The sequence below is a fragment of the Terrapene carolina genome, unplaced genomic scaffold (assembly GCF_002925995.2).
Source record: "Terrapene carolina triunguis isolate 2854851 unplaced genomic scaffold, T_m_triunguis-2.0 Scaffold171, whole genome shotgun sequence".
Classification (NCBI taxonomy): Eukaryota; Metazoa; Chordata; order Testudines; family Emydidae; genus Terrapene; species Terrapene triunguis.
The window spans coordinates 1940133-1959106 of NW_020664522.1; the positions used below are offsets into that span (position 1 = coordinate 1940133).

General features: G+C 39.9%; 1 protein-coding gene across 1 annotated transcript in view; it reads left to right on the forward strand.

Annotated features, from left to right (window-relative positions):
- MUC5AC (mucin 5AC, oligomeric mucus/gel-forming) overlaps positions 1–15702 on the forward strand; it is a 53545-nt gene extending 37843 nt beyond the window's left edge. Inside the window, exons 33-50 of the mRNA XM_026653916.1 lie at positions 176–331; positions 528–754; positions 2199–2373; positions 2560–2810; positions 5276–5459; positions 5881–6082; positions 6828–7006; positions 7753–7822; positions 8147–8247; positions 9174–9208; positions 9981–10158; positions 10939–11043; positions 11243–11283; positions 11951–12049; positions 13020–13148; positions 13989–14046; positions 14655–14760; positions 15453–15702. Of these exons, the coding sequence (XP_026509701.1) occupies positions 176–331; positions 528–754; positions 2199–2373; positions 2560–2810; positions 5276–5459; positions 5881–6082; positions 6828–7006; positions 7753–7822; positions 8147–8247; positions 9174–9208; positions 9981–10158; positions 10939–11043; positions 11243–11283; positions 11951–12049; positions 13020–13148; positions 13989–14046; positions 14655–14760; positions 15453–15702 (2546 nt within the window). The remainder of the gene's footprint in view (positions 1–175; positions 332–527; positions 755–2198; positions 2374–2559; positions 2811–5275; positions 5460–5880; positions 6083–6827; positions 7007–7752; positions 7823–8146; positions 8248–9173; positions 9209–9980; positions 10159–10938; positions 11044–11242; positions 11284–11950; positions 12050–13019; positions 13149–13988; positions 14047–14654; positions 14761–15452) is intronic.
- Positions 15703–18974: the final 3272 nt, after the last annotated feature.

Sequence of the window (18974 nt, forward strand, 5' to 3'; positions counted from 1 at the left end):
GGAAAGCCTGCAAATATTGAGTGTAGGGCAGAAAACCACCCGGACATAAGCATCGACCAGATCGGTCAAGTTGTGCAGTGCGATGCCAATTTTGGTCTGGTGTGCAAAAATGAGGATCAAATCGGCAAATTTAAAATGTGTTTCAACTATCAGATACGTGTTTTGTGCTGTGAAGAAAACGTAAATTGTCCTGTTACAACCTCAATTTTGCCAACAACGCCCACACGAGTAACCACTCCAACTATCTCAAGTACACAAACAGGAACAACAGAAGTAACCATGACAACTACTCACTGCTTTTGCCAAATTGAGGACGCTGTTTATGCATCTGGTAAGTCTTTAACAATCCATTAGAATATATTTAAAACAGATTTTTACATCGTTTTTGAGTGGGTATTTTAATTAAAGTACAGATTGTAATTATATTAAAATTTTACATAGTCAAATTTAACTAATTCAGATTTTTTCAATGATTTTTTTATTTTTTCTCTTTGTATTTTGTGTATTCTAATGGTTGTTTTTTATAGGTGAAATGATTTACAACGAAATAGACAAGGATGGATGTAATTTTTATGCCATTTGTAGTAAAACATGTTCAGTGGAGCGATTTAAGGGACCATGTAAATCAACAACTCCAGCAACAGCAACAACAACTACACCTACAACTTCAACATCTATACCAACTACGACTCCCACTACAACAGTTAGTTCAACCACTAAAATTGAGTGTCCTGATGCTAAACCTCCCAGAAAGGTATCGATCTCTTATCTTGTACAGCCTTGAAAATACCTTTAATAATAATGGGACTCGCAGGAAAGAACATTATAAATTATTTAAAACTGAAAGACCACATTTTTTTAAAACAATTCTTGTGGTAGACAATGTGCAAAATTGGTATAAAACTCTTGTATGTTAGTCTGAATATTACAGGTTAATTTGTGCAACCTGGTATCTGCAAATTTCAAAGAGAATTAATCTTCCAAAATATTTTTATTGCAAATGAAGTGGATAGCTATTTCTTCTCTCCATTCTGTAATGGCCAATCTTGCCCCTTCTGTACACTGGAGTAAGAGATGGGAATGCCTCTTACTCCTGGGTATGACAGCTCTACACTGGACTGAGAAATGTGGAAAACTCTGTGTCTTTGAGCCTACTCTACATTGTAACCCACAGAGATACTTACGGTGTGGTAATCTCCCTTGTGCCTTGACCAACATCCCTTTGCATAACCCAAGCTCTCACTCTTTCTCATGATGGCCTTTGGGCTGTAGTATCATACACGTTGCAAAGGCAAAGGGGCAATATGATTCCTCTGGGTTAAAACACACCTTCAAAAATTACCTCTGCAGCCTTGGTATAGGTGGGAGTTTCGGGGAGGATGTCACCCCCCCCCACACTCTGATCATCATTGGGGAGAGAGCTCTCATGCTAACGTGGGTTGCTCCTCTCCTGACTGACAACTCTGTTTCTGATGTATAAAGCAGTGGAGATCTCCAGGCTTTGTTGCTCATTTAAGTTTACACTGGCTGAGTCTCAACAGAATCTTTTCTCACATATGAAAAATAATGGAAGTTCTGTGCATGCACCGGTGCACTGGTGTCATCTACAAGGATTCTGTGAGGAAATGTGTAGGATCACGAACTCCGCTCCCCTTGCCACAGAGCTTCCCCTGCCCTCCTCAGAATTCCCGTGGTACTGCGGGTCCAAGAAACCTGACTATGCTTTGGAACACCAGATGGTACATTGCCACAGAGCACCATACTGCCAGGGTTTAATCTTAAGGTTTTCTTTTGCCATAGACACAAAAGTAGCAGGAATATTATCATAAGGCAGAGCAGAACAAATGCCTGTAGACAAGGCTGCATAACCCTTTCCATTATAACTGTCTGTTTTCAGTTTTTATAAGTTTCAACATTTTCCTTGATTAGCTGCTTTGGGTTGAATTGTTTTAGAAGGTTTCAGCAAAAACGGTGCCACTACTGCTCATCTATTTGTAGTGTAAAATGTACTGCACAATAACTGTCACCAAAATTTCCAAAACATGGATGTCAAACATTAGAGAGAAGAAATATATCATAAGAAACATAACCCCCCAAATACTGCAAGCATCATAACATTTTGGAACTAAAAATCTGTATAAAGCTCAAATCTAATTGTAAGCTCTTGTGATACCAATTCCTTTTTTTTTTTTAAACAGATGGGTGAAACATGGAAGATATCCAACTGTACCACTGCAACTTGCGAGGGAAATAACAAAGTTGTTATACAGAAAGTGAAATGCCCACCTGTAAAGAAAATTACCTGCGCCAACGGATACCCACCAGTAGAGGTCTTCAGTGAGGATGGCTGCTGTTACCACTATGAATGTGAATGTAAGTGACAACTAAATTAAGGAAGAACATCACTGAAAATACACAAAACACGTAAATAGAATATATGGGGATTTGTTTTTCATGGTTCCAGGGCTATCTAGAAGGTTGTGTTACTGGCTTAACTTTCTAAATTCTTTCTTGTAAACCTATTTTAGTCTTAGCATCTACATTTTTCCTCTTTACCAGGTGTCTGTAGTGGCTGGGGTGACCCTCACTACATTACATTCGATGGAACCTATTACACATTCCTTGACAACTGCACATATACTCTGGTGAAGCAGATTACCCCTAAATATGACAACTTCCGTGTTGACATTGACAATTACTTCTGTGATGCGGAAGATGGACTTTCCTGTCCTCAGTCCATTATTGTTTACTACAAGTACACAGTGGTAGTGCTGACGCGTGAACTCTATAATGGAGTGATGGCTAATAAGGTAAAATATAGTTCTTTAACGTTTTTGCAGTGTTCCTATTAAGTTTCCTATTTCAGCAAAACAGAAATAAAGTGTACAGGCATTTGTCTGAACCTCATGTGAAATATTGAGGGCATTTGTGTTTATTATAGCACAGAAATGCTTAGGCAGAGGGCATCATAGGATAAAAAATATTATGCCAATTCTCAAGAAGCAAACATATAATAGAAGGTTTAGAGAACTAGAGCTATCCTTACTGGAAAAATAGAAAATTATGAAAGAGGTGGATGCATTTGTCAGAGTTAAATTCCCAAGAGTGAGGAAGTTCAAAAACTAGGGAACATGTGGTATTGTAAAGTAGAAGAGTAAAGTCACCAAATGAAATTAATAGGCAGCAGGTTTAAAACAAATAAAAGGAAGTATTTCTTCACACAACGCACAGTCAACCGAAGGCGAAGACCATAACAGGGTTCAAAAAAGAACTAGATAAATTCATGGAATACAAGACCATCAATGGTCTATTAGCCAGGATGGGCAGGAATGGTGTCCCTAGCCTCTGTTTGCCAGAAGCTGGGAATGAGTGACAGGGGATGGATCACTTGATGATTACCTGTTCTGCTGATTCCCTCTGGGGCACCTGGCATTGGCCACTGTCAGAAGACAGGATACTGGGCTAGATGGACCTTTGGTCTGACCCAGTAGGGCCATTCTTATATTCTTATGTAAGATTAGATTATGAGTTCTAGCACGAGACACAAACCCGTGGAATATGTTATTGAGGCAGGTGAATGAAGCAAGGTATTCTGTTTTTGGATCTGATTAAGACACAGTCTTTTGTAAAGGCTGGTGTGGAAATGCATTGCTCTTGGGGGACTTCTGTCTGATGCAAACTCATATATTGTGTGCAAAAAATCAATACAAAGGGGCACAGATATACACCAGAAGACCAATTCTCCTCTGATGGTGCAAACCAGCAATCACTTCACGTTAGTTGGCCAAATGGGGATCTCCCCCTGAGTATGGAGATCTTTGATGAGCATAAAGCCCCCCCAATAGCTCCTTCTCCACTCCATTCCTATTTGCTGGCACAGAAGATGTAATTGAAGAGAAGGGGATGAACTAGAGCATCCATTTACCCCAGTAATCCTAAATTGCTGTTGGCAGTTGGTGAAAATTAGAAGTGGCCTCATGCTGCCCTATTTCATTTTGGGGACTGACCTGGCATTCAGATGGCTCAGGATGGTGGGAGGGGAGATGCAAAGGTGTGTGTGTTCCTCCCCCACACACACACACAGAGCTGTGCCAAGCACTCATAAGCCACTGTCAGGGACAGGATAGGGCAGTGTTTCTCAACCTTTCCAGATGACTGTACCCCTTTCAAGAGTCTGGTTTGTCTTGTGTACCCACAAGTTTCACCTCACTTAAAAACGTACAAAATCAGACATAAAAATACGTTCTCATTTTTACCATAGAATTATAAAATAAATCTATTGGGATATAAATATGGTACTTACATTTCAATGTATTGTATACAGAGCAATATAAACAAATCATTGCCTAAGAAATTTTAGTTTGTACTAACTTTGCTAGTGCTTTTTATGTAGCCTGTTGTAAAACTAGGCAAATATCTAGATGAGCTGATGTACCACCTGGAAGATCTCTGAGTACCCCCAGGAGTATCCATACCCCTGGTTGAGAACCACTGGAATAGGGCATATTGTAAAATGTAGCCCAGTGATTCCCAGTCCAAACAGAATGGTACTTGAGGGATCTGCAACTCTCCCTCCTCCATCCCAATCAAATGAGAAAGGAGTTAAGTTCCTAACATAGAAATAATTCCTGAAGAACAATATCACCAACCAAAGGTCCACACTTTTGTTAGCACCTGGAATTTGTATGTGGCAAATGTGAGTAACAGCTTAATTTAAAGAGGAAACAAGTCATCATATAAAAATGATGGGTGAAATGTGTATTTCAATATGAGTTCCAGGGGCTCTCCCTGTGCTAGACACCCCTCATGGTTTGGTCCATTGTGACTATACAATGATGACAGGATTATAACAGAATAACGGCATGAATCTTGCTGCCGCTTAAAAAATTACAGCCTAGTCATTTTCTGTAAGGAAAAATGCCTACAAAAAGACGCAAATTATATTTTCACTCATTATATTTGGCCTTAAAATAATGTGTATTAGCATAGAGCCTGCCCGGATGGAATATGGCCAATTGCATAACCATGCTAATTGAACAGGACCACTCTGATAATTAGTCCCACAACTAAGTCACTCGGGGACTGTAAAGCAGCATTGAAAAGAAAAAAAACCAATACAAGTTATTATTATAAAAACCTGGTGTGGGATATGAGGAACATGGGATATGTCATCATGAAATGACATGATTATAAAGATTAGTAAACAAATTATTTTAAAATATGTGTCTAACAAAAGTGACTCCTGCAATGACATCATTTTTAACCCCATATGCAGATTATCTTAAATAAAACGGTTGTCAACCCAGGCTTCCAGAAAGATGGCATTTCTATTTACATGCTTGGCATCAACATGGTTGTTGAAATACCTGAGATTGGAGCTACCATCACCTTCAGCGGGTTGATCTTCTCAGTGAAACTCCCATTCAGCAAATTTGGCAATAACACTGAAGGACAGTGTGGTAAGATAGATGCATTAATCCTCCTCTTCTCACTCTCCCTATGTTTATTCCCTGAGCCAGATAGTTATTCAAGCTTACCATAGACTGAAATTCCTCAAATGTAAAGTAAATGGATTTAGGGAGAATTTGGGTCTCATTCATTGTTACTTTTTTATATTACTTCAATCTGCTTCTAACAAATAGGTTCAAATGCTTAATATTTCAATGACCTGATTTTTGTCTCATAATTTTAATCTTACATAAGCAATTATTAAGTAAACTCAAAGGAAATGATGCACTTTGAGTATCAAGCAATCTAAACTTACAAGGAGTTTGATCCACTCACTATGCATACCAGTTTTGAATTTGGTATTAACATAATGGGTTATGCACTTTGTCAGTGGCTCACACCCTTCTGATCTGGTTATGTTTGGTCTTCCAGGTACATGCACAAACACCAAAATCGATGACTGCCGCTTGCCAAGTGGTAAGATCAGCCCTTCTTGTACCCAAATGGCTCCCCACTGGAAGGTTGACGATGTCAAGAAGCGATACTGTGTAGGAACACCAACACCAGGACCCAGCACCCCCACTCCAGCTCCCAGCTGTCCTCCGTCTGCTCTTTGCAAGATAATTTTGAGCGAGTAAGATACAAAAATGAATTAATTTACTCTTCCTTAACTAAGCAAAAGTATCCAAAAATCTTATAAAATGATGGAGATAAGAATTATATCCCAATCAAGCCCTTATCAACAAATACAGGGCCAAATCTAGGGTGGCTTTATGCACATATCTGAAGGCCAAACAGTTGTGTGACAGCTGCAGAGGGGGGCAAATGCAATAGAAGTCCTCTGCAAGTGGAAATCACATACCTGTTTACACCAAGGAGATCTCCATGATGATTCCACAGCTCTCTGAGGAGAGGGTATGGAGAATATCAGCAAGTCAGGGGCCTGGCAAGTAATAAAACCCAAATCTTCTGGCTTGCAGTTATGTGCTTTAACCACAAAATCATCTATCTCCCACATGTTTTCCATGGTATATCTATCCACACCAAGTTATATTTTTCAAACAGTAACATCACTTTACATTTGTAAGATGCCTGATGTGTTTGGTTTATGAAAACTTAGACAGAAAGACAGACTCCTTTCCCCATAAAAAAAATCTAAAATGGGTGTACATTGTACATAAAAAATGTTCGACATGATGGTTTCAAACTTCTCAGCCTTTCCATTCTGGAGTCTTTCTCCCACATTAAATTTCAGTCAGAAACTCATCTCAAAGGAGAAGGACAATATGCTCACACTGTGATGTTCCTCTTTGACAAGAATAGATTTTGTATAGCAACAGTGGGAAATGAAACTTTTTTCTTCTCTGTTGTGTTTAAAGAGTCTTTGAAGAATGCCACAAGGTGATACCACCACAAGATTTTTACAAGGGCTGTGTCTTTGATGCATGTCACATGACCAATACATCCATGCAGTGTTCCGGCTTGGAGATATATGCCACTCTGTGTGCCACTAGAGGTGTTTGTATTGACTGGAGAGGAGAGACCAAGGGCAAATGCCGTAAGTACTGCAGCATTAACAAATACAGGTGTTAATGAAATAGTAACTGGAGGCTTGTTCAATAAGTTGGTCCTGCATCTCACACTTACTCAATGTATTTAATATCACTATAAAAACATGAGCAGGTCTGTCTCAGTGGTTTAGTGGATAGAATATGGCAACATTAATTCAGATGATCCAGATTTGGAACAAACTTTGGATACCTAATTCACAAATGGTTGTCAGCATGGAGCATCACAGAGGTGATACTGTAAAGGTCAGATTCTCATCTCAGACCAATGTAAATCCAGTGTAGCTTCAGTGAAGCAATTGAAACTATTGTGGATTTACACAGGTATCACTGAGACTAAGAATCTGGCCAGCTGTGTTTTGCGAAAGGGTGAGCTACTACTTCGCTTCATTGTAGCACCCGCTTACTCGTTACAGGAGAGTAACATGAGATTTCAGAGAGGGGAAGAGAAGATTGGAAAGTTACTGGTGGAAAATGATGATACAAAATGAAGGGTTAAACTAACAGTCTTACATCCCAACTCAACCTAGCTCATGATCGTTACTCACTGCTTCACTGAGTGCTCTATTGACAGAAACCCAGAATGAATATGGGCGGGGCGGGGGGAGGGTTTGGAAAGACCACTTAAAAGCCTGGGACCTTAGATGCATGGGACCTCTTTCAACAAAATATAACCCAAACTGAAATGCAATCTCTCAGCTTTTTAACCTTGTTATATTTTCCCCTTCCCATACAGCATATAACTGTCCAGTGGGCAAAGTGTATAAACCATGTGGGCCTCTTAATCCTGCTACCTGTGATTCAAGGTATGGAAAGAACATACAAGCAAACCATTTAGTTCAATGTGTCCTTATGGATTTTTGTCACTTAGGATCCTTTATTATCCATAGTGAATAATTCATCTGGTGAATTTTGGCATTTTTCATGAATAAAATGTATCATTATTCAGCCAGATCTAGTAAGTAATAAAGAATTTAACCTGTAATTCCTATTGCTTCTTAAAAGAACTGAATTATTTTCCCTCTTCACCTGTATCCATCATCTAAATGCTGTGACTTCCTGCATGGATTGCACTTGGCTGTTTAACTGTGAGAGACCTGTACTCTAACATATGCCTCTTTCCACTCTAGAGCTGTTCAACACAATGGCACTGGCCTAACTGAAGGATGTTTCTGCCCTGAAGGAAAGTTTCTCGTCAATGCAAACAGCGATGTCTGTGTCTCTGGATGTGGTAAGCATGATGTTTTTTACTTTAGGAGTAGATAGGGCTCTGGACTGGGAGTCAGAAGGCCTGAGTTCAATTCCCATCTCTGCCACTGACTCTGGGCAAGTCTCTCCAGTTCTTTAGTCTCCCATCTGCAAATTGGGAATAATAGTAGTTATCCTCCTTTGTGAAGCATGCTGAGATCTCCGGATGGAAAATTCCATATAAGAGATAAGCATTGTTGTTGTTTATCTAGAACTTGATCCAATGTCCACGGAAATGAATGGGAGTCTTTCCACTGATTTCAATGTGTGTTGGATTGGGCCCTTGATAGTTTTATAAAGAATGCTGAATATGGTGAATATTGCTTATGAAAGCAAGTGACTAATAATGCTGGCTAATTCCAGACCTGCTACTGCTATGACACATGCAAGATTCCCATACACCACTCTGCCAAAGCATCTCAATCCTGCCCTGTAGCACTCTTCCTTTAACAATGCTCTGCCTGTTCTCAGCACAGACTGATAATCATAATTGCCAGTTTGGTCATTTTGGTGTGGCTAAATGTGCACTGATAACTGGGCTCAGAATTCATTTCACTTATATGACCTTAATTACAGCCATTGTATTCTGAAGTGAAAAATGAATACATTACATTTGTTCTACCATCTTCCCTGCCCCCACCTTATTGTTTATTTTAATTTTAAAGTGTGTCCTCGGTGTATTATGAACCTGTGAAACATTCAAACTGACAAAAAGGTATTTCTGATGTGTTGTTTTCAGTATTTATCTGAAAATAGCATCAATGTTTGAATGAATCTGTCAGCCCTCTTCTTCTAGGATTTATCTGCAGACTGTTTCTGGTTGCAGTAGCCTGACCCAACCCTATCACATTTATTCCACATCACCTCAGTAGCACTAATATTAATATCTATCCTTTCATTTTTTTTCAGGTATCTGTATAGGACCAGATGGACAGCCCAAATTAGTGAGTATTGCAATCAGTATGTTGTACCAAATATAGATTGTAGAGCTCAAGGAACATTTGGGGGTTTATGAATATGGGGTTTGCCAAACATTCTAACAGATTTTGAGGAATATTTATTTTTGGAACATGTGCGTCCCTCTTAAATTGTAGGAAAAAAAACATGCAAGTGTCTGAATTCTGGAACCCTGTGTAATTTTATGAGTTACTAAATTATAGATAATGGGTTCTTCCATTTCTAATCTTTCCATTACATTCTAAAAATACAAGGACAAATAGCAGTCCTAGAGGACCAGCATATTGGTTTCCTTTATTTTCTGGAATTTGGCATGCAAAGTTTATTAGAAATGAAGGGCTGGATGGAGGAAAAATTAGTTATAGATAGCAAACTTTGCAGTCCCAATTCTTTAATTCCATCTAATTTCTACAAGACCCATTTTATAACCTGATGTACCTGATATGAGAATTTTGTTACGCATTCAGAACACACATGGGTGTTCCCTATGCTCTTTCAATTCTATTTCTTGTATCTTTCACACAATCTCTAGGAATTAACAGATTTATGCAAGGAAAGGTGGTCATGATCAGATACTTTCAGTAACATATGGGGTCCTCTTCTAAGGATTTTCAGAGTTTGAGGTTCCCTCATAAAGATTAGTCTAGAAATTATATAAACATGAATGATGCTGATGCAGCTGTGCATAGCTTTAGCCCTGAACAAGCTAACTAGTGCAAATAGTCTGACTCGGTTCTAAACTTTTTTTTTTTTTTACAGCCTGGAGACCAGTGGAAAAGCAATTGCCAGGACTGTGTTTGTGACAAGTACACTGTTACAGTGCGGTGTACAAAGCGCCCGTGTAAACCACTCCCGCCAGTTTCTTGTGATGACCCAGGGTTTGTTCCTGTCCAGTCGCTGACACGAGAAGACCCATGCTGTGTCCAGACTGAATGCCGTAAGAATCCTCTCAGCTCTTCCATGTGAAAAATACTGTATATATCGTGGGGAACTTGTGAGGCATCTTTTCAACATTTAATTTGGAATTTACTTTCTTCATATAGTGCCCACTTGTGCCATCACGACCCCCACACCTTTTATATAGCATTTACAAGATGTCTGAAGGGAGCACCTTTTAAAAAAAAATACATTTCATTTCCGAGAGAGAGAAAAAAGTATTTCACCAGCAAAGGGAAAGCATGCCTACCAAAAAAAGTCATTTGAAATGTCCAATTATTTTGACTGTTGGAAGAAAACAAACTGTACTGCCCCTAATAAGTAAATAATACCACCACCAACAAAATCTCTCTAAAACCACCTCATCCCACAAAAAAACCCCACTGTCACCAAAAGTTCTAAGCTATTTCACAAAATCTCTAGAACTTTTACAAACTGGAGTAGAGGTTTTATGAATTCCTGAAAGTCACCAGAGTCTCCATCCCTATACATTTTCTCTTTCAAACTTGTCTCTGACTGGAGAGAGAAGTTTCCACTAATCCGCTCTTCTGAGCTAGAACATTAAACTATTTGTTTTAAGAATTAAGGTTAAGAATAACGCTCATTAACTTTAAATGAGGCTTTACAGAGGTTTTTCTAATCCCAGCCTCATGCTTGCTCACAGAGCTAGGGTGCTAATTATGGCCGAGTGAGGAAACTTCAGAAGTTCTTGTTCATACAGTACAGAATCTTCTGTACTTAACTATGTTGAACTCCTTGTTTTCTGTCTTACATTACATAGGATGTGACACTAGCAAGTGCCCCGAATCAGTAGCCAGTTGTCAACCAGGATACGAGTTAATCCCAGAAGTATTAAATGGAAATTGTTGTACTATCTTCACATGTAGTAAGTATTAAGCTCTTCTTTTGTGAATTATCCATACCTGTCAAGATGTTGAAGAAAGCAGTCTGAGCAGCACCGTGTAAAGAAGTTACATTCTGTTCTTATATCTTGTCAACAAAATGACTGACAGCTTTTCGTGTCTTTCTGCTTCTTTTAAAAAAATTACATTTGCATCACACTGTTTTGTTTTTTCCCCTTACAGAGCTAATACCAGGCTGTGTAACCAATGGAACTTTCTACATGGTATGTACATATATGTTACTTATCTAACACAAAACGTATTAGTTTGCAGCGCCTAGCACAATGGGGTCCTGGCCCATGACTGGGGCTCCTGGGTGCTACAGTAATAACAAATAACTACAACAATGTAATAGAACAAAAATTGGTTCAGAATCCTAGCAGGGGCCTGAAACGTATATTCTTTGCACAAAGGCTGAGTTAAACATTGTCCATTACTTCATCAAAAAACAACATTCCATCACCCTCTGCATAAGCATAAGGAATTTGCCTCAAGAAAAATAAGGTACTCATATCACCAACACTGGGACTCTGGTTAAATAAAGTGGGTCAAATTTTCCAGTGTGGTTAAAGAATTTAGCCCAATATTTCCGATCTGTGAGATCTGTACATGAAGCAATTTATTTTTATTGACAATTAATACTCCTCCTTTGACTTTGTTTAGCCTGGAGCTGTCATTCCAAAAGGTACCTGTGAAAAGTGCACCTGCTCTGCCGAAGTACAGCCAGACAGTCAGAGAAACATTGTTACCTGCCAGCCCATTCCATGTGACACAAAGTGCCCAGTGGTGAGTGCTGCTTTTTGTCCCATCACCCACAATTTAAAAACCTGCCTGAGAGGAAACGAGCATCCTTGACTCAGTGCAATTCCTTTTTTATTCCTTTACAAACAGGGCTATGAATATAAGATTAAAACTGGACAATGCTGTGGCAAGTGTGTACAGTACGCTTGTGTACTGAAGATGAAGGATAACACAGTCCAGGTGGTTCCGGTAACTACTGCTTTTAAGGTTTTGTGAACTCCAGTCTCCTTCTTTCCCTTTCTGTCCTTGTGTTTATCACACTCGCTCGCTGTGTCTTCTCTCATGTTAGATCTCACTCCATGCTTGGCCAGTCCCCAGGACAATGGGGCTTCCATTCTGATTGAGGCTTCTAGGAGCTACTGCAATAATAATGATAGCTTTCAGAATTCAATGTTAAAAGCAATGTAGATGAAAACACTGGGCCGGGCTTTGCCCTCGGTATGAAAACACAGCACTCATTGCTCTCATTGGGAACCACTCTCATGTATCAGAGGGCAGAATCTGGCTGCATGTGGCCAATCACAACTGGAAGCTTTATAATATTGCTGGACAAATCCTGGTGTCAATGAAGTCACTAAAAATCTTGACACTGTCTTGAATGGTATTAGGGTTTGCTCCACTGTGTATTTTCTCAAAAGGAGGAGTATGTTGATATCTTTACAATGGTCACAATAGGTCATTACAGACAGACACATCTTCAGCACCAAGTTCACAAGTATATACACTTTAATACAACTTGGAGATGACAAAACAAAGACACTGTTCACAACCAATCTGTCTCCCTTCCAAACCAACCTGTACACTCCCCACATTTTTCTTGGTATCGCTAATTCTTATTGTATAATTATCGCTTGACTGTAAATCAGCAGTACTTGAATAAGGATAGGTGAATCCATTATTAAAATGATCTTGAAAGTGTAAAGGTAGAATTATAGCCTCCTCACACTTTCAATGAACTGGGCTTTATTATTTACACAATAATAGCTATGCTGCTAACATTACAAAAGCCCTCAACAGGAACTCCCCTTATTTAGCCCTCAAGGACTGTAAATTAGCTTTTTGCAGAATAATCACACTGTAGTAAATAGTATGAAAAAAAGGATTTTTTAAAGATATAATGCGTAGATTTCTATTAATTTTTTACAACTGTTACTTACAGGCTGGAAAAGTCTGGCATGAGCCTGGTGATAACTGTACCTTCTATAAATGTGAACAAATTGAGGATCAGTTTATTCCTGTCACTGTAAGGAAAGTCTGTCCACCCACGTACCCAGTAGACTGCAATCCTGTAAGTACTACTAAATATTCCTCTAATTCTCACGTTTGTTGCCTGGGGAAGGATAGGCAAAAACAGCAGGACACTGTGTCCAAAGATTATACCTATTATGTGGGATGCAATTCTAATTATAGCCTATTCAAATATGGTCCCTTTGAATTTGACTTGAGCCAAAGTTATATGCTGCGCTGGATTTCAGAGCATGGAGTAGAGAACAGAACACACAAAAAGGAGTGGGATTTTCAAAAGTGCTAAGTGATACAGGAGCACAAGTTCCATTGAAAGTTAATTGGACTTGTGCTCCTAAGTCACTTAGGTGATTTTGAAAATCCCACCCAATGAGACTAAGTAAGGTGAAAGAGAGTACATTATTTTGAAGGGGAATTGATTGAAATAAAACCATCCAACTCAGTCAACATTTTGGGATGGACTGGAACCAGGGCCGCATAGGTGGAAGATCAGTATTTTATTAACTATGTGACCAATGCTGGTTTAATCCCTTACTTGCAACACTCCAACTTCAGTCACTCAGAATTGTATGTATCTGCAGCATGCAGTATTTAAAAGTTGGGTTAGTATATACAATATTAGAATGCTTAATTCTGAGGGTAGAAAGAGAAAATGAGCGCCATTCAATGCCAGCCTATAAAGAAGCTGCCTATTACTGGTATACTGATGCAGAAGTTGCCCCTCACTGGAATAGCTCAAGCTCCCCCAGCCTTGCTTCGAATCAGCATCTATCTCAATGCAGACCTCTTGCTGGCACCAAGGAAACTTGGGAAGCTGGGAAACCCCCCAGGTTGGTACGTACACTCCAATTCTGAATCATTTCCCCCTATTTCTGCATTCCAGGCTGATATCATACTAAGTGAAGATGGCTGCTGCAAATCATGCCCATTACCCCGTAAAAGTAAGTCATGCTAATTTTGTGGTGTAAAGACAAAATACATGGTCTAAATAGTGCTTTGAAGCATATTACCCACATTGGGTGGCAGGTGCACACATATATTGGCTGGGCTGATGTGATCTGAGGCATTATGCCTGTGTAGAATAAGTTCAGGCAGTTTGTCTTCTGCTGGGGCAAGAGAGGGGAATAGGGAGTGGCTGGGAAAAGAGCATTCCCAGCACACAGTACAGTTCCTTTGAGAATGTATAGTATATGCTTCTCCCTCCCTACTGCTAAATACTAGCCATTATGTGGAAGGGACAGGGCCATGCTCACTCTCCAGCATAGCTGGACATGTTCTCTTCGAAGGATAGAGTGACACACCAATCATGGCAGCTGGCCATACATTTAAGAGGTGTCAGTGGCAAAATTCAGTCTGGGCTGTGCACCAGTGCTTAAGGGAGAGGGAGCCTTTTTCCCTCCTTGAAAACAGAAGCAGCAAGAACCACAGTTTCGCCATATGTAATTAAAACAGGTGAACACCTGATGGCAGCTCCACCTCTCTGTTTTCTATCAATAATTGCATACGGTAAACAAACATATTTTCAATTATTTTCCCTTTATTACTCCAGTTTGTGGACTGCATAGTACTCCCACTGTCATCAGACACAATGAATGCATCTCTTCTGTGCCTGTCGAACTAACATACTGCGAAGGCAACTGTGATACTTCTTCAATGTAAGTGGCTACAAGCTCATTACTCACTCTCCTTGTATATGATTGTCCCTGTGTCCTCTTGGCATTCATTCATTATATTGGTGGCAGGGAGCAAATTATGCATTTCCACTTAACAAGCAGGTGTTTGTTTCTGCTGTGTTGACTTGAATTTCTGATATCTGCTATGTTACAAGATGTTAATTACCTTAAGACCCATCCGTTTTTATTAGATGGAAGCTCGGTGGTATAGCAACAAATGCCTTTAACCTCTGACATCCTGACTTGAACTCTTGCCCATTTAAAAATGAGGTTGCTAGTCTCATCCTGGACATCATTTGTGCACTGATGATGTATGACCTTGGCTAAGTCATTTAGCCCCTCTGTACCTCAGTTTCTCCATCTGTATAATGTACATAATAATATTTAGCCACCTTTGTAAAGTACTTTGAGATTTTTGGTTGATAATGCACAGTATTAATGTAGGGTAAGATTCTGCCACTTTTACATGCAGCACTAACTTCTTCCACAAATAGTCCCACTGAAATTATATTTCACCACAGTATTGTCACAGTAATAATGTCAAACCGATTGCTTCCAACACAGAGGCACCATATTTGGTGATATCTAGCAATGGGGGTGTATTTTGTTGTTGGTTTTTGCTGCAGTATTTCTAAATCTTTCTTTCTTGTTGGCTTTGTTTTGTGGCCAATCAGGTATTCCCTTGAGGCGAATGTGATGCAACACAAGTGCAAGTGTTGTCAGGAGGTCAAGACCAGCAAAAGACAGGTGACCCTGAGCTGCCCTGATGGAAGCACCACTGATTACTCATACACCCACGTGGAGCAGTGCGATTGTGCGGGCACGGAGTGCATCCCCCAAACCCCTCCCACCACTCCAGCACAGCAGCAGGAGCAAGAACAGCAGCAACAGGAACAGATCCAGCAGCAACAAGGGCAGTCCTAGAACCAGGAGCAGAACCAGAAAAATGAACCAAAACCAGGAAGAGTAGAATATAGACTGAAATAAATCTTTTCACTTTTTTTTCCTAATAATAAACAAGTATCCAAAGCAGCTAGAATCTTGGACATATGGATGAAATTCCTGTATACATGCTAGAAATTTCTGTTTCCTAATTATTTCAGCTTCCATTACCAACGGGTCTCATTGCTTTGAGTGTCTTCTTTTAACTTGAGAGGTGCAGGATTAGGAAATCTTGAGGTTTGTTTTTTCTCGGCGGTGCTGTACTATATGACTGACAGCTTTTCTTTCAATAGGGTGGGGTGAGTGGAACTATACTCTAACTAAAGACCTTGATGTAAATCGTAGTCTCTTTTTGTCTTGAAATTTTCCCTGTGGTGATTCTGATACTGACTGCCCAAGGCCAAGCATAGAACAAACATCACTGGGTCATTAATAATTTTTCACTAGTCACGGTCATTACACACCCACCTGACACTGACTAATCATTGCACTGAATTAGACAACTTTTAAAATCCCCTTTGATTCCAGTTCAGTTAGGCAGTGTCAACAATTCAAGTCCAGGAAAAACACAGACTATCGCTCTCACCTTCCTACCTTTTTGTTTGTTTGCTTGTTTGTTGTTTTAGCATTAAAGAGAGTTTAGGTTGTAGAAACTGCATCTTCTCAAACTTCAAACTTTAAAGATACTGTGGGGGGAGGGTTGTGGTGTTGTAGAAAAGAAAGGAAGGAAGAAAGAAACCCTATCATACAAGGTTGCTGCAGAATATCCTATGTTTACATGAGATCATCAGCATAGTAAATGTATGAAAATTTGGATTCTTGTATTATTTGGTTTTGGTTAACTGTTTACAGAAGAAATATATTTTTGCCAAAAGGGGTATATGAAGGATTTTTGTAAACAAAAGTAATAATAATAGTAATATAAATTCTTTCCTAGGAAACTGAGATTTTTTTAAAATGTTGTACCATTGCTATTTATTTTGTTTCTGGGAAAAATAAGTGTATTGGACCATTTCCTCCACAATTAATGTTGCCCCCATTTTCTAGCGTCAGTGGGTATCTGGTTGTGGGATGTTTTCTTTTTCTATTTTGTTTTGGGTTTTGTTTGTTTCTTAAGAGGAAAAAAAGTTATGATGATTAATAAACTTTTAGCATTTTGCAACTTTTGTGTCCTCTGTTTTTTTCATTTTGCTGAATCCTTCACAAGCAGTTTGTTTGCCCTACATAATATTTGCTTCCCCCTCTACCGTAGAGTTTTCTAATCAGCCCCTGTTCAGGATGTCACTGCGTGGAGTGGCACCCCTGTCCTTATTCGAGATTTAGAAGTGTGCTTTGTGTAGAGACTCTAGCCCTTGGTGCAATAAACGCACATACTTTTTGTAAGTAACAGAAGATTCTTTACTAGGATTGGCAGAATGGAAATTGTGCAAATACCACCCACCTGTTCTCAGACTTTAAGGCCTAATGTACCATATCTAAAACTCCAACAAACTGACCTTGCCACCTTTGTAAATTTAATGGATCTTATTCTGACACTACACTATATTTGCTTGCTTAGAAAGATCAGTGTGGTAACTTAACTGTGGATAATTAGACATTTATAGCCTCTGAACATAGGCAAAGCAGGTCTGATTATGCAGTCTGTCTTTCTGGGAAATTCACAGTGTGAGCAGGAAACTGTGTAGCCTGGAAAAACCCCAGCTGGGGGGAGAAAGACACAGGTCTCTGCCCAAGAGAGATGATGGCTGGGAATAGTGGGTGCCCTTAGTGGACCACGAAAGGGAAATCCAGGTGCTGTTGCTCTGAACTGTGACACTCCTTTTTCCTGCTTGCTCTGGGTAACACAGAGTTATCTACAGGCTAGATGCTGGGTCTCTGTTCCTCCAAGAATAACCTGTGATGCTTCTCCTCCAGCTCATTCTGGGGGAGGGGAGGGAGGATACCTAGTAATGGACAAGTAGGTTAATTACACTAACTCTCCTCAGGAGAGGAAGCTACCCCATATCCAAACTCAATCCACCAGCCCAACTTTGTGCCACAGGGCTGCCATATGACCCTCAATCTTTTCTCTATCCAAAGCCTGAATCTCAGCAACATAACTTCTCTCATTACTTGAAAACAGTGTGTATTCAGAGTATGCCACCAGCAACTTCACATGGCTCGCTGGCAGAGCAGGACTTGCTCCAGTCCTTGAGAGATTTGTGCCAATTAGGCCATTAATAGAGACTCCCAACTGCCTTAGCAAACTCCCCCTTTTCTACTTGTTCTGTACCACACCTTGACTCTAAATTCTCAGGTACACTCCTTACTGTGACTACTGACTGGGTGTGATGAACAATGCTTGCGTCCTTTGTCCTTAGCCTCTCAACCAAAAGTCCTTTGGGAAGAGTAGCTAAGGACTGACATTGGGTTCTTCTTTGGCTTTGCTGGGAAGTTCATTCATCCATCCTTATTACATTGACTCAGCTGTGAGGCCACTGCATCCATTGTCTGAGACTTTATTGTGATTCCCATTTTCCAATGCCTTGCTGGACATCTTCCCTCTTACTGAGATCCTCACACTTCAGGATCACCCCTACTCCAGTCTCTGGAATGGCTCCCTCCTATGAACTCTCATCTTTTATTCCTCTCCTTGTCACGCTGGTAGTTCTTTCAATCATTCTGTTGGTAATGCACTGATATGGATTATGTCCATAATGGTCAAGATTTGCCACAGATTCACTGCCTTGCAGCATTATCCCTCATGTAGCTGTGACATTGACAGCTAATGGAGCCTACTCGCCTTCAGTTACACCAAATTCTACATTCTTGCTATCTCCTATTTATTTATGATAGTGCCCACAATGTATTAGGTGCTTCCCTCACATTCAAGGAGGGATGATCCCTGTTCTGAGGCTCTCACAACTTATGGACATTGACAAATAGACAGGTATTAAATGCAAAATTCAGCCAAAAATAAAGTGGAAACATGAGTGAACTTGCAAATGATCTCTTGATGCATCTCAGCTTATTGTGCAGGTCACAGTAACTCTCTTGTGCAGAGAATGTGTAATACACCTGACATGACACTAGAGGGCACCAGGCTTACAGTTTATGCACCTGAATTCTGTTTTACAGTAATTCCCTGACTTAAAATCATCCCGGTTAATGTTGTTTCGTCGCTGTTCTATTAGAGAACATGCTCGTTTAAAGTTGTGCAATGTTCAGTTATAACGCCCTCCACCGCCTCCCACCCGATGGCAGGCTCCGTGGAT